Source organism: Budorcas taxicolor, chromosome 1 (assembly GCF_023091745.1).
Source record: "Budorcas taxicolor isolate Tak-1 chromosome 1, Takin1.1, whole genome shotgun sequence".
NCBI lineage: Eukaryota > Metazoa > Chordata > Mammalia > Artiodactyla > Bovidae > Budorcas > Budorcas taxicolor.
The window spans coordinates 69,550,172-69,566,475 of NC_068910.1; the positions used below are offsets into that span (position 1 = coordinate 69,550,172).

Sequence of the window (16,304 nt, forward strand, 5' to 3'; positions counted from 1 at the left end):
AATCATGTGCCTCTAACAGATACCCATTTTCAAAATTTCCTATCATTTAATATATATCTTATATTAAAAATGTGAGAAGCAACGTAGAAAAACTTTGCCCCTTTTCTCTCCTTTCTTAAATCATTTGCCTCTGGCCATAAGACAAGAATATTCCGACCTCCTTTCTTGAATCATTGCAAATTCATTTATAGAAGCCAAAGATGCTGATGATTCTGCATTCACAAAGAAGCCCCCAACAAGAAAACATCTTGTCCAAACTGTCAATAGTGCTAAGAATAGAAATCTTGTTTACAGCTACATATTTATAAATGTTTCTCTATCTGTAGATGCCTAAATCGAAACATACCCTTGCTCCTCACTCGAAAGGAACACCGGACCTTTCCATCATCAAAGATGTGGTCAAAATTTTTTTGTTTGTGAACTTTTTTTTTGCATATCTTGTATAGATTTTACTTTCATTCACCATTTTCAGAATCTGGCAGGCTCCAAATTTGGAAGTTTTCTTTTTTATTCAGCTATAGTTGATTTACAATATTGTGTTAGTTTTGGGTGTAGAGCATAATTATTCAATGTTTTTGAAGATTATATTCCATTAAATATTATTACAACATAATAAAGAATTCGCCATGCCATATAGTATATCTTTATTGCTCATCTGCTTATAAGCAGTAGTTTGCATCTGCTAATCCAATGGCACTAATTGGTCCCTCCCCTTCTCTCTCTCCTTTTGTAACCAAAGGATTATTTTCTATATATTTTGGTCTCTTCTGTCTTGCATGTGCTTTCATTTTACAATTTTTAGTGTTTTCATATAAGTGAAGTAATACAGTATTTGTCTTCCTCTGTCTGACTTATTCCTCTGCCTGAACTTCTTTCATTAAGCGTTTGCCATTTCCTTCTCCAGGAGATCTTCCCAACCCAGGGATCGAACCCAGGTCTCCTGCATTGCGGGCAGATGCTTTACCATCTGAGCCACCAGGGAAGACTCATAATATTTTCTGCTAACCCACTTCAGTCGTGTCTGACTCTGTGTGATCCCATAGACAGCAGCGCACCAGGCTCCCCTGCTCCTGGGATTCTCCAGACAAGAACACTGGAGTGGGTTGCCGTTTCCTTCTCCAAGGCATGAAAGTGAAAAGTGAAAGTGAAAAGTGAAAAGTGAAAGTGAAGTGGTCGCTCAGTCGTGTACGACTCTCAGCGACCCCATGGACTGCAGCCTACTAGGCCCCTCCGCCCATGGGATTCTCCAGGCAAGAGTAGTGGAGTGGGGTGCCACTGTTTAGATCCATCCATTTTGCTGCAAATGGTAGTATCTCATTTTTATGTCTGAGTAATGGTGATTGCAGCCATGAAATTAAAAGACACTTACTCCTTGGAAGGAAAGTTATGACCAACCTAGATAGCATATTGAAAAGCAGAGATATTACTTTGCCAACAAAGGTCCGTCTATAGTCAAGACTATGGTTTTTCCAGTGGTCATGTATGGATGTGAGAGTTGGACTGTGAAGAAAGCTGAGCGCCAAAGAATTGATGCTTTTGAACTGTGGTGCTGGAGAAGACTCTTGAGAGTCCCTTGGACTGCCAGGAGATCCAACCAGTCCATCCTAAAGGAGATCAGTCATGGGTGTTCATTGGAAGGACTGATTTTGAAGCTGAAACTCCAATACTTTGGCCACCTCATGCGAAGAGCTGATTCATTGGAAAAGACTTTGATGCTGGGAGGGATTGGGGGCAGGAGGAGAAGGGAACGACAGGGGATGAGATGGCTGGATGGCATCACTGACTCGATGGACGTGAGTCTGAGTGAACTCTGGGAGATGGTGATGGACAGGGAGGCCTGGCATGCTGAGATTCATGAGGTTGCAAAGAGTCGGACACGATTGAGCGACCGAACTGAACTGAACTGAATGTTCCATTGTGTGTATATGTACACCATATCTTCTTAATTGATTCATATTTCGAGGGACCTTTGAGTTGCTTCCCTATGTGAGATATTATAACAGTACTGCTATGAACATTGGAGCATATGCATCTTTTCAAATTAGTGTTTTCACTTTTTCTGAATATGTACCCAGGAGTAGAATTGGATCATATTGTTGTTCTATTTTTAGGTTTCTATGGAACCTCCATACTGATTTCCATAGTGGTTGCACCAATAATTTACATTCCCCAAGAGTGTTATGTGGTTTCTTTCCCCATATCCTCTAAAACTTTTGATATTTATAGATTGTTTTGGTGATGGCTACTCTGACTGATGTAAGTTGATATTGTATTATTGTTTTGATTTGCATTTTTCTGATTATTCGTAATATTGAGCATCTTTTCTTGTCCTGTTAGCCATCTGTATGTCTTCTTTGGAAAATAGCTATTCAGGTCTTTTGTCCATTTTTTGATTGGGTCTTTCAACTTTTCTATTTTGAGCTGTTTACATAATTTGAATATTAACACCTTGTCAGTCACATCATTTGCATATTTTCTCCCATTCTGCAGAGAATGGGTACCTTTTTACCTTATCGACTGCTTCTTTTGCTATGCAAAAACTTCTAAGTGTAAGTATGTCCCATGTGTTTACTTTTGCTTTCATTGCTTTTGGCTTAGGAGACAGATCAAAAAAAAAAAAAAAAAAAAGTGATACAATTTATGTCAAAGAAGTTTCTGCCCATGTTTTCTTCTAAGAGTTTTTAATTTTTAGGTCTTACATTTACGTCTTTAACCCATTTTGAGTTTACTTCTTTGTACGGTGTGAGGGAATGTTCTAATCTCATTGATTTATATGTGGCTGTTCAGTTTTCCCAGGTTCACTTGTCCAAGAGATTGTCTTTTTACCACTGTATATACTAGCTTCTTCTGTCATAAATTAACTGATCTTTGGTGTGGAGGTTTGTTCCTGGACTCTGTCTTCTGCTCCATTGATCTATGTGTTTTTTTATGCCAATATAGTGTTATTTTGATTACTGTAGTTTTACAATATAGTCACTTTGGGAAAGTTATATCTCCAGTGTTATCATTTTTTTTTCAAGAGTGCTTTGCCAATTAGTGGCCTTTTGTTGTTCTAGTTTTAAGATTATTTTTCTATGAATTTTAGAACTATTTTAAGATTGTTCTAGTTCTGTGAATGGTTTTAGTCTAGTTCTGTGAAAAATATCATGGGTACTTTGATAGAAATTGCATTAAATCTGTAGATTTCTTTGGGTATTATGGCCATTTTAATAATATTAACTTTTCCAGTACAAGGGAATGGGATAGCTATCCTTTTTTGCATATAATTTTCAATTTTCTTTATCAAAGTCTTATGGTTTTCAGAATATAAATCTTTTGCTTCCTTAAGTTGATTCCTAGGTATCATTTGTAGAACCAATTAAATAGGATTTTTTTTTTTTTACTTTCTTTTCCTAATATTTCATAATTAGTGTATAAAGACATAACAGGTTTCTCTATACCAATCTTGTAACATACAATCTACTGAACTAACTTATTAGTTCTAATAGATTTTCAGTGGAGACTTTAGAGTTCTCTATACAAAGTACGTCATCTGCAAGTAGTGATAGTGTTACCTCTTTCTTTCCAATACATTTTATTTCTTCTTGTCTGCTGCAGCTAGAATGTCCAATTCTACTTTAAATAGAAGTGGTGAGAGTGAGCATCCTTGTCTTATTCCTGAATTTAGCAGGAAAGATTTCACCTTTTCACCAATGAGTATTATGTTGGCTGTGAATTTGTCATAAGCAGTCTTTATTATATTCAGATATTTCCCCCCAAACCACTTTGATGAGAGTTTTTAGCATGAATGGATGCTGACTTTTAAAAACTATTTTTCTTATTTATTGAAATGACCATGTATTTTTTGTCTTTCTTTTTGTTAACATAGGTGTATCACATTGATTGCTTTGCATATGTTAAGCTGTCTTTGTGACCCTGAATTAAATCCAACTTGATACGGTGAATGACACTTCTTTGTATTTTTAAATTTGTTTTGCAAACATTTTGTTGAGTTTTTTTTTTTTTCCTTTTTTGTTGTGTCTTTCTCTAGTTTTGGTAACAAGGTAATGGTGGTCTAGTATTGGAATAAATTAGGGACTGTTCCCTCATCTTCAATTAGTTAGACTAACTTAAGAGGGATAAATATAAGTTATTTTCTATATGTTTGGTAGAATTCCCGTTTGCTGGAAATTTTTTGAATTGCTGCTTTAATTTCACTTCTAGTGATCAGTCTGTTCAAATTATGTTTCTTCTTAACTCAGTCATGGTATGCTCTGTGTTTCTAGAAATTTGTGTTTCTTCCAGGTTATCCAATTTGTTAGTTTATAACTATTCACAGCATTCTCTTATGATTTTTTGTATATCCGTGGTATTGTATTTTTTTCTTCTATCATTTATTATCAAACTTCTAGTGACTTTTTATGTTGAACACTATGAAATCCAAATTGAATGGAGTATAAAATCTGGAAGGTGATTCTTTATACTGGACACTCACATTTTAATAACAAAAAATTAGTCATAATCCAGTATTTTATAGACTGGAATAACTTTAACAGGAATTTTCACCAAGCTGCTGATTTCATTTTCTGAGAACATTAATTATTAGACAGTTTTATTTTAGTTAAGAAATCATTCTACCTATTTTTTTCTGATATTGATCACTGCTTTAATCTAATGACTCTACTATGTTTAATCCCTAAGAATAGGCATAAAAGAAATATATTTCCATTCCAATTTTTATTATTCTATCCTTTCTTTCCTTTTCTGTCTTCCTTGACATTCAAAACTATCAATTCTACTTTATAAATTCTCTAGTATAAATACTTTACTTTGCAGTACTGTTGCCAGCACAAACTTTATCATCACAATCCCCCAGGATTATTGAAAAATCTCCTATTTATTGTGTTACTTCTAATACATTTCCATTCAAACCTCTGGATATTGATCCATAACAAGAACAAAAATATCTAGTCTTTGTATCACTGAATATCCTCCTCTGAGAAGAGTACTTGGCACATAATATGCACTCAATCAATATTTCTCCAATAAAAAGGGATAGATTAAGTCAAACATTGCTGTGTCAGTATAAGGTATTTGGATAGATTGTCATCATTTTCTAATTTTTCCAAAGCTGAGTGTCTCAAGTGTTCTTTACTGGAGTCACAACATTTCAGGATTTTAAGATATGTTAAAAGTTAAAATGTAAATACTCTTCCTGGATATATAAATTATCTCATATGTGTCTAATAAATCATATTCTTCTAAAATTTAGAACATTTCTCTTCCTTTTTTATACTTGCTACTGTCCTTTTAACTCCTCTTTTGCAATTGATATCAGCTCATTTTTCACAAGTTCAAAATGCCTCCCTCAACTGTCTCTGTAATAATTCAATCCTTACTCTTTTTCTATTAAGCAGTTTTATTCCCCTACCCCAATTGTCAGTCTGAAATCACCTTAATATTTTTCCTGATTTTTTTTTAGCTTCAAATGCTAGATTGTAGAACGTGTGAGAGCAGGAAAGTTGTCTATAATGTTCCCACTTTGTCTTCACTAAGATAAGACCCTCTCAAAGCTACACAAAACTATTTGCCAATTAAACGACTGAAAACAATCTCCTAAAGGTCAATATATGTGAAATATTCAATACTGTCATTATCAGTTCAGTCCAGTCACTCAGTCGTGTCCAACTCTTTGTGACTCCATAGACTGCAGCATACCAGGTTTCCCTGTCCATCACCAACTCCCAGAGTTTGCTCAAACTCATGTCCATTGAGTCAGTGATGCCATCCAATCTTCTCAGCCTCTGTTGTCTCCTCCTCTTCCTGCCTTCAATCTTTCCCAGCATCAGGCTTTTTTCAAATGAGTCAGTATTTTGCATCAGGTGGCCAGCTTCAGTATCAGTCCTTCCAATGAATATTTAGGATTGATCTCCTTTAGGATGGACTGGTCTGATATCCTTGCAGTCCAAGGGACTCTCAAGAGTCTACTCCAACACCACAGTTCAAAATCATCAATTCTTCGGTGCTCAGCTTTCTTCACAGTCCAACTCTAACATCCATACATGACTACTGGAAAAACCATAGCTTTGACTAGACAGACCTTTGTTGGCAAAGTAATGATGTTTGGGTTGGTCATAGCTTTTCTTCCAAGGAGCAAGTGTCTTTTAATTTCATGCCTGCAGTCACCATCTGCAGTAATTTTGGTGCCCCCAAAATAAAGTCTCTAGCTGTTTCCATTGTTTCTCCATCGATTTGCCATGAAGTGATGGGACCAGATGACATGATCTTCATTTTCTGAATGTTGAGTTTTAAGCCAACTTTTTTACTCTCCTCTTTCACTTTCACTGCTGCTGCTGCTGCTAAGTCACTTTAGTTGTGTCCGACCCTGTGCGACCCCATAGGCGGCAGCCCACCAGGCTCCCCCGCCCCTGGGATTCTCAAGGCAAGAACATTGGAGTGGGTGGCCATTTCCTTCTCCAGTGCATGAAAGTGAAAAGTGTAAGTGATGTCAGCCATGTCCGACTCTTAGTGACACCATAGACTGCAGCCCACCAGGCTCCTCCGTCCATGGGATTTCCAGGCAAGAGTACTGGAGTGGGGTGCCATTGCCTTCTCTGTCACTTTCACTAGGAAGCTCTTTAGTTCTTCACTTTCTTCCATAAAGGTGGTGTCATCTGCATATCTGAGGTTATTGATATTTCTCCCAGCAATCTTGATACCAGTTTGTGCTTCATCCAACCCAGGATTTTGCATGGAGAACAATATTAAGATTCCTTTTAAAACAGGGAATAAAATTACCAAATGACCCAACAATTCCAGTACTGGACTTATACCCTGAGAAAATCACAATTCAAAAATGCACATGTACTCCAGTGTTCATTGCAGCACTATTTATAATAGGCGGGACATGGAAGCAACCTAAATGTCCATTCACAGATGAATGGATAAAGAATTTATGGTGCATATGTACAATGGAATATTACTCAGCCATAAAAGAAATGGACTTAGGTAATTTGTAGTGAAGTGGATGAACCTGTTTGCTCCACAGAGTAAAGTAAGTCCAAAAGAGAAAACCAGAAATTATATATTAATGCATATATGTAGAATCTAGAATATGGTACTGATGAGTATTTTTCAGGGAAGGAGTGGTGACACAGACATAGACAATGGACTTGTGGACAGTGGGGGAAGGAGAGGATGGACTAAGTGAGAAAGTAGCATTTACTTATATGCATTATCATATGTAAAATAGATAGCTAATGGGAGGCTGCTATTAACATAGGGAGCCCAGCTGGAACTCTGTCATTACCTAGACGGATGGGATAGGGGTGGGTGAGAGGGGGGCTGAAGAGGGAGGGGATATGCATATCAGTTCAGTTCAGTCACTCAGTCATGTTCAACTCTTTGCAACCCCATGAATTGCAGCATGCCAGGCCTCCCTGTCCATCACCAACTCCTGGAGTTCACTCAAACTCACATCCATTGAGTTGATGCCATCCAGCCATCTCATCCTCTGTCTTCCCCTTTCCCTCCTTCCCCCAATCCCTCCCAGCATCAGAGTCTTTTCCAATGAGTAAACTCTTCACATGAAGTGGCCAAAGTACCGGAGTTTCAGCATTAGCATCATTGCTTCCAAAGATGACTAATTTGCATTGTTGTATAGTGGAAATCAACACAGAATTACAAAATAATTATCCTTCAATTAAAAATAAATTTTAAAAATCCATTTTCAATTCCATCAAAAGAAAATGATATCATAGAATATTTTTATTCTAACTTAGCCATTCCTTAGTTCTTTATTCTCAAGTGCCTAACACCCAACTCTGCTTCCAATTTCTCATTACTTCTGGGAAGTATCTCTTCTATTCCATTACTCCTTCAGGAAATCAGATTGTCGCTCCTGTACCTGAACTTTGCCATGACCACCTGAATGTGTGTCATTCCCCCTCCACTTGCTTCTCCAACTCCATTCTTGACACAGTGAGATTTGCACAGTTCAGCATGGTTCTGGAATACTGTGAGATTTGTGCTTGGGTATGTGAGTGCCTGAGCATGTGAGATACAAGAAATAGTTGGATAAGGTATTATTTTTGGTGCAAATACAAGAAGAAATGCCTGTATTATATCAAAGAACTCAAGGTTCAAGCACCCTGTTAGCCCAGTCTTGAAAGAGTCCATAGCACCTCAAAAAAGACTAATTCACAGAGATTTGTTAGAAGGAATGAGTGATTTTTATTGAGAATAAGGGGTTTTCCATGCTATAGAATGTTAGAATCATTAACACAGTCATAAGAGACTCAGAGATTTAAGGAGTAAAGGCTAACATTTGGAAGAGTCAGATGTTATCACCATAGAACCTCAGACTTCAGGACGTCGTTCTAAACGTGGGTAGTTGGAGAAAAAGTCTCTGTCAGGCATGTAATTTCTTGCAAGTAGAAATCCTGGGTTACTGATCCTCAAAGCAGTATTATCTTTAGATTCTTCATTTCAGAAGCAGACTAGGCTAAGATGGTTATGTTCTAGCAGCAAGAATAACATCTCCTGTAGCAAACTGGCCAGTAGCTGCTATAGCCAGAGCCATATCCACAGCCATATCTGGTTCCATAACCACAGCCATAATAGGGCCTAAATCCACAGCCATATCCTGTCCCATATCCACAGCCGTATCCTGAACCGTATCCACAGCCGTATCCTGAGCCATATCCACAGCCGTATCTACTTCCATATCCACAGCCATAATAGGGGCTGAACCCACAGCTATAGCCGTTTCCACAGCCATAGCCACAGGAGTTGCCGTAGTAGTTACAACACATGTTGTCAAGGGGAGCAGATTCAGGTGGACTGCAAGAGGATGTTTCTGAAGTGTGTGTGTCTTCTCCTTCCCTTGGACCTTTATATACTGTCAGTAATTGGCAGAGCATACCATTCATTCCCGGACATAGACAACAAACATGGAAGCAACATGATGAGCCAGTCACCTCACCACTGACAATCAATAATGTTTGCTTAAAATAGCTCATTATTTTGGAGACTCCTGTTTCATTTTAAGAGCTTCACTTTAATTTGTTCTGCTGACAAACTGTCTTAGTAGAATCGTGTGACCCAAAGCTGATCATTTTCAAAACCTCCTATCATTTAACAGATACCTTATAAAACAAGCTTGTTGGGGAATGTCAGACAAGTTTGCCTCATTTTCTCTCTCATTTTTCCAAAATACCTGCTTCTGACCACAGGAGAAGGAATATTCCAGTCTCCTTTCCTGAATCATTGCAACTTCCTGTCCGTTTTCTCCTACCCTTTCTGCATTCTTTACCCCTGCCTTGTCCGACTCTCCTCAAATCCTAAGAAACTGATCAGTATCTGGTAATTCGAAACAGTCTTTCCCCGGAAGAGTGAATACTTATAGTTGTGGAGACAGTGTGCTGTATGTGTTCCTTCTTATATTTTCTTCATCCATGCACCAGGCAGGGGAAGGTCCTGTTCAAGTGGGGCAGCCCTCTTTTTCTCTCTTTTTTGTAGCTACCAGAGTATCACCATTGAGGAGCCTTTAACAGTGTAACCAACTTGATTTGGCTGAAGAATCAGAAGTCCTCAGTTAGACCAGAAACTCATTTTTTCACATATAGCCTTATCAGAGTTTTGTATTATGAGATGTTAGTCCATTCCCCTCACTCAATCATTCTTGCCTTCTTCTATCACTACTGTTTCTTACACATTTAGTTCAAAGGCTAAAGGTAAGTAGGGTTGCCGGGAGCCAGTGTGAGGAACTCCACTCATGGCAAAGGTCATGAGGAAGGAGGCTTGGCATACGCAAAGGCGTGATCAAGCCTCAGGAAACCCCCTGTTCCCAAGCATCTAACCCGAAAACCAGAGTCTGTTTTATGCTCTCCTCCATAACCATTTTTCTTGGAGAAGGAGTAAACGTGCAGCTCCAAGGCAATAAAAATTCTTGGGCGTGACAAGAGTGTTTCAGCTTATGGACTCCTCTGAAGTTTATCTAGCCCACCTGTATAGGTTCGTCTGGCCACATGTGATTGTTTGCAGCCTCCCAACCTGAGAGGCATGAGATGTTTTAGACTTACTAAAAGCAAATTCTTTTAGGGAGTTAGAAATTATTAGTATAGTGTGTTGGTTAGGAATTATATTGGTGAAGGGTTCTTCACTTGTTGTGTCAATAATTGCTGCTAATTCCCTGCTCTGGGTGGGACAAGGATGTCTCAGGTCAAACCTCTCTGCTGACAGACTAGCTTGTGTGACAGGATTACCCATACTCCTGCCACATGATTGTTTACTGCCTCTTAACCATAAACAGCACAGAGAGTTTTGGAGTATTTTGAGAGTCTTAATTAGCATAGGGCTTTTTCTTCTTGTTGAGTCAATGATTGCCGCCAGGCCTCCATATCCTTAGGCACCTGGGAATATATTAATCAGTATATTTGGACTAGAAAAGGAAATATAGTAGTTTTTGATGTTAGCAATAATAGACTTTTTGAGTTAATGGATTTTCTCTTTTGTAACAGATCACTGTACTTTATTATAAATCACTGTGTCCTTGCTATGTAAAAATGTAACTTTATCACTATCTTAAGACTAAATAGATCTTAAGCGGAGCATTCGTGAAAGGATTTTCATTTGTTAGGCTGATGTTTGCTGCTAAATCTCCATGTTCCCTACCCTTATAATGAATATAACTAGCATATAGGAAGAAATAAGTATTAACCTTTAAGCATATAGGAGAAATAAGTATTAACCTTTAAGATTAATCATGTTAACCTTGGGTTAAATAAATTCTTTTCTTGATTGTAACTCACTACACCCTCATGATATAGGAATGTAACTTTATTTGGAGGGTGGTGCCTGGTTTAAGAAAAAACACCCTTGGAAAAAATAAGTTTTTGGTTATCAGAAAGAAAGAATCATAAAATCCCTAAGAACTTTTTATGTGAAGCACCTGATTTTGATAGAGGTCAGGACTGCTGACCCCCGCGTGACTCTGTATTCATCCCTATGTGTAACAAAAGGTATATAAGCAAACCCCAAAATAAAGAAATCGGATCAGTTTCCAGAAAGACTGATTCCCCCATGTCGCTTCTTTCTTGCTCCCGTTTTTCTGGCTGAATTCCCATCTGGAGCATGGATGCTATTCCACGTAATCCAAGTTATTCAGCCTCTTTTTCTCCACTAATCTTCCTACTACACTATCCATTTCTAATCGCTCTATATCTGTGATTAAATATGTATTTTTCCAAAGACGCCGACTCCGTCCCCACCTTCGAATCACCCTGGATCCACTGGGGCTGGACCCTGGCATAGGGTCACTTTGATACTTACAGCAAAAGCCCATCTTCAGTTCCTAGTATATTCATGACATCAAGTACCACAAAACTCAATTTTATCCTTATTTATATGTACATTAATCAGAAGTTCTCAACCTTCTACAAAAATGTTCATTGTGACTTTGAAATGTAATATGTCTCCTTTCTTCTAAATAATCCTCTCTAACACACTTACCTTTTCAACATGTAAAAGAGGAAAATGAGTATCACTCTGCTGTTAATATTTTTCTTGCCACCAAATTTCTCCACTTAAAAAAAAAAAATCTATTTGTACTGAAAACTCAGATCTGTAATCAGCTCCTGTGAGATGCCTTTCCTTCGTGCTATTGTCTGAACTGGATCATCCTCCTCTTGGCTCCTGGGGCTTCCCTGGTGGCTCAGGAAAGAATCTGCCTGCAATGAAACAGATGTGGGTTTGATCCCTACCTCTAGAAGATCCCCTGGAGGAGGAAATGGCAACCTCTTCCAATGTTCTGGCCTGGGAAGTCCCAAGGACAGAGGGGCCTGGCGGGCTATATAGTCCATGGGGTTGCAAAGAGTCTGATATGACCTAGCAACTAAGCCACCATCACCACCTCTTGGTTCTTGTCAAAGCACTTGTCAAAGTTTATTGAAACTATGTCTTGCCTCACTGATTGAAATGTAACTTCATACCAAACATTCAAACTTTCTTGACCAAATCTTCAGTCCAAAGAAAACATGTGGCTTTATTTGTTGGGGTAGGGGGACATTTTTTTTTTTTTCTTATCTTAGTTTCTAAGTTTTATTTAAATCTCTTTTTCAGAATCTGGTAGACTCCAAAATTCAGATTATTTTTCACTTTAACAACCATGAGATCTGAATTGGAAGGGAGTATAAAGTCAAGATTATTGTTTCCACTGGATATACTTGAATTTCAACAACAAAGGAATAAGTGGTGATCGAGTACTTTATTGAATGCCTTTAACAGGGATTTTCACAAGGCTGCCAACTTCAATTGTTGAGAAGTTTCACTATCAGACATTTTTCCTTCAGTTAAGAAATCATTCTACCGATTTTTCTGATACTGGCCACTGGTCTAATCTGACACTCTGCTATGTTTCATTCCTAACCATAAACATAAAGAACATATATTCCCATCCCATTTTTCTTATCCTTCAGTTTCTTACCTTTTCAGTCCACCTTGAAATGCAAAACTATAAATTCTACTTGACAAATTCTCTGGTACAGACACGTTACTTTTCAGTGCCACAGCCAACTCACTCTCTGGTCACAGTATCCCTGGATTATTGAAAAGCTCTTTTATCTTTGTTGCATTATTTCTAATACCTTTCCATTCAGATCTCTGGATACTGGTTTAAAACAGTAAAGACAACTCCTATTCTGTGCATCCTTGAAACCAGCTCTGAGTACAGTCCCTGATACATAATTTGGACTCAGTATTCTTCCATAAAAGTGGATGAATCAAATCAAACATGTATTCAAACATTGGAGAGCCACATATACTGTAAAGACGTTTGAGTATATGATTAACTTTTCTAAATGCAAATTTCTTCCTTCTAAAATGAGGCTTAACTATTTTTATATAATTGTTTTCCTTATGTTTCATATCTATTTAGCGTTCTGGTCAGGAATTTTACTCAATAAATGTTATTCTCTTTACCTCACTTTCCTTTTTTCCCCCCCTCTTGGCTATATATATTTATTTTCGTGATTATCATTTAATACATGTTATTTAAATATGCACTTTTTAGAATCCAAACATAAATTTTAATTTTAAATAATTTTCTTTTTCAGTGACAAGGTGGTCCTAGAAATTCTTTTACAGAGTGAAGTATGTCAGACAGAGAAAGACAAATATATGATATTTCTTTAGATTTCTATGAAATTTAAAAATAATAGTACAAATGAAGCTATTTATAAAACAGAAATAGAATCACAAAAGTAGAAAACAAGCATAGTTACCAAGGGGTGGGGAGGGGAAGGGGTATAGAAGGGGATAAACTGGGAGGTTGAAAATGACATATTCACACTACTATATATAAAATAGATAACTAATAAAAATCTACTGTATAGCACAGGGAACTCTACTGAATATTCTGTTATGACCTATATAAGAATGGAATCTAAAAAAGGAGTGGATATAGGTATGTATATGACTGATTCACTTTGCTGTATAGCAGAAACTAGCACAACATTGTAAATCAACTATAGTCCAATAAAAATTAAATTTTTGAAACTTCATTTTTCTTATTCCATAGTTTTAAATTCATGTTTAATAACACCTTTAAAATACCCATATTTATTTGTACTGTAATCCTGATTTAGTCTGAATTTAATATAATAGCTTTGTAACATAAAAGAAGTCATTCTATGGTATACACATATGTATGCCCTAATTAAAAACACTTTTATGATGAGGAAGCAAAACCCCTCAGAATGCAAATTACCTGTTAGTGACTTTTTGCACTCTGACTGAGCCATTTTGTATAGTAATTTATTACCCAAAATACAGTGTTAACATCATGTCAACATAAAGGGCATGGAATCATGCATATTTTCAAGTTCAGAAATTAAAGAATAACTTTATGTTATATTTTTAAAGCATATGTCTTGGGAACAGGTTTATGCAAAAATTTGATATCAATATTTTTGAAACTACACAGGAGTAAAAAGATCAGTCCATAGTAGAAAAATATTTTATTTCCAGTACATGCTCCTGTGTGGTGGTCTGCTTACCTGTACTGCAGACACCTCCCGCCCAGCCGAGGGCTGGCGGCTCCTGGAGCGCCTCCATGGGCCCGAAGGAGAGATGATCCGTGTGAGGGACAGCGCGCCCTCGGTGAGAACGCCTTCTCTGGAGTCTATTTTGATAACTCGAATTAAGTATCATCTTGCAGTAAGACATTTTAGTCAAGATCAAAGGCTTATTAAACAGCAGGTTTTAAATATCCATGTGAAATATGTTCTAAAGATTCCCGTAATTAGGACTATATATGGACTGTTCTGGTGGCTCAGATGGTAAAGAATCTGCATGCAGTGCAGAAGATATAAAAGACCGGGGTGTGATCGCTGGGTTGGAAATACCCCCTGGAGAATGGAATGGCTATGCACTCCAGTATTCTTGCCTGGAGAATTCCATGGACAGAGGAGCCTGGCAGGCTATAGTCTAACAGGTCACAAAGAGTTCAACACGACTGAGTAGCTTTCACTTCACTTCACTTCATAGATTTCCTCCTTAGGGTATATTTTTTTCTACCTTCCAATCCCTAGGACTGGGAGATACCACAGACATACGAACAATCATAAGAGAATACTGTGAACAGTTATATACTAACAAATTAGATAACCTGGAAGAAACACAAATTTCTAGAAACACAGAGCGTACCAACACTGAGTTAAGAAGAAAAATAATTTGAACAGACTGATCACCAGAAGTGAAAATAAAGCAGCAATTCAAAAAATTTCCAGGGGAATTATACCAAACATAGAAAATAACTTATATTTATCCTTCTCAAACTATTCCAGCTAACTGAAGATGCGGGTACATTCCCTAATTTATTCCAATACTAGACCACCATTTCCTTGCTACCAAACTAGAGAAAAACACTACCAAAGAACAAATAAATAAATAAAGAGCTCAACAAAATGTTAGCAAACCAAATTAAAAAATACAAAGTAGTGTCATTCACCATGATCAAGTTGGATTTAATCCAGGGTCACAAAGACAGTTTAACATATGCAAATCAATCAATGTGATACACCTATGTTAACAAAAAAAAGACAAAAAATACATGGTCATTTCAATAAATAAGAAAAAATAGTTTTTAAAAAATCAGCATCCATTCAAGTTAAAAACTCTCATCTAGGTGGTTTAGGGAGAAATAGCTGAATATAATAAAGACTGTTTATGACAAATTCACAGCCAACATAATACTCATTGGTGAAAAGGTGAAATCTTTCCTGCTAAATTCAGGAATAAGATAAGGATTCTCATTCTCACCACTTCTATTTAAAGTAGAATTGGACATTCTAGCTGCAGCAGACAAGAAGAAATAAAATGTATTGGAAAGAAAGAGGTAACACTATCACTACTTGCAGATGACGTACTTTGTATAGAGAAGTCTAAAGTCTCCACTGAAAACCTATTAGAACTAATAAGTTAGTTCAGTAGATTGTATGTTACAAGATTAGTATAGAGAAATCTGTTGTTTCTATACACTAATTATGAAATATTAGGAAGTGAAAGTAAAAAAAAAAACTTATTTAATTGGTTCTACAAACGATACCTAAGAATCAACCTAAGGAAGCGAAAGAAGTATCTTCTGAAAACCACAAACTTTGATAAAGAAAATTGAAAATGATAAGCAAAAATGGAAAGATATCCCATTCCCTTGTATTGGAAAAGTTAATATTATTAAAATGGCCATAATAGAAGAGTTCCAGAAAACATCTATTTCTGCTTTATTGACTATGCCAAAGCCTTTGACTGTGTGGATCACAATAAACTGTGGAAAATTCTGATGGAGATGGGAATACCAAACCACCTGACCTGCCTCTTGAGAAACCTATATGCAAGTCAGGAAGCAACAGTTAGACCTGGACATGGAACAACAGACTGGTTCCAATAGGAAAAGGAGTGCGTCAAGGCTGTATATTGTTACCCTGCTTATTTAACTTATATGCAGAATACATCATGAGAAACTCTGGGCTGGAAGAAGCACAAGCTGGGATCAAGATTGCTGGGAGAAATATCAATAACCTCAGATATGCAGATGACACCACCCTTATGGCACAAAGTGGAGAGGAACTAAAAAGCCTCTTGATGAAAGTGAAAGAGGAGAGTGAAAAAGTTGGCTTAAAGCTCAACATTCAGAAAATGAAGATCATGGCATCTGGTCCCATGATTTCATGGGAATTAGGCAGGGAAACAGCGGAAACAGTGTCAGATTTTATTATTTTGGGCTCCAAAATCACTGCAGATAGTGATTGCAGCAATGAAATTAAAAG

At 37.1% G+C, this 16,304-nt stretch overlaps 1 protein-coding gene across 1 annotated transcript; it reads right to left on the reverse strand.

Moving 5' to 3' along the window:
* Positions 1–8,498: 8,498 nt before the first annotated feature.
* On the reverse strand, positions 8,499–8,792 carry LOC128056955 (keratin-associated protein 6-2-like). The gene has a single exon (XM_052649789.1). It carries the CDS (start codon positions 8,790–8,792, stop codon positions 8,499–8,501), a length of 294 nt encoding a protein of 97 aa, XP_052505749.1.
* Between the last annotated feature and the right edge of the window lie 7,512 nt (positions 8,793–16,304).

Excerpts from the sequence above, each read along its gene's own strand:
- LOC128056955 (XM_052649789.1), bottom strand. The coding sequence starts at position 8,792 with ATGTGTTGTAACTACTACGGCAACTCCTGTGGCTATGGCTGTGGAAAC.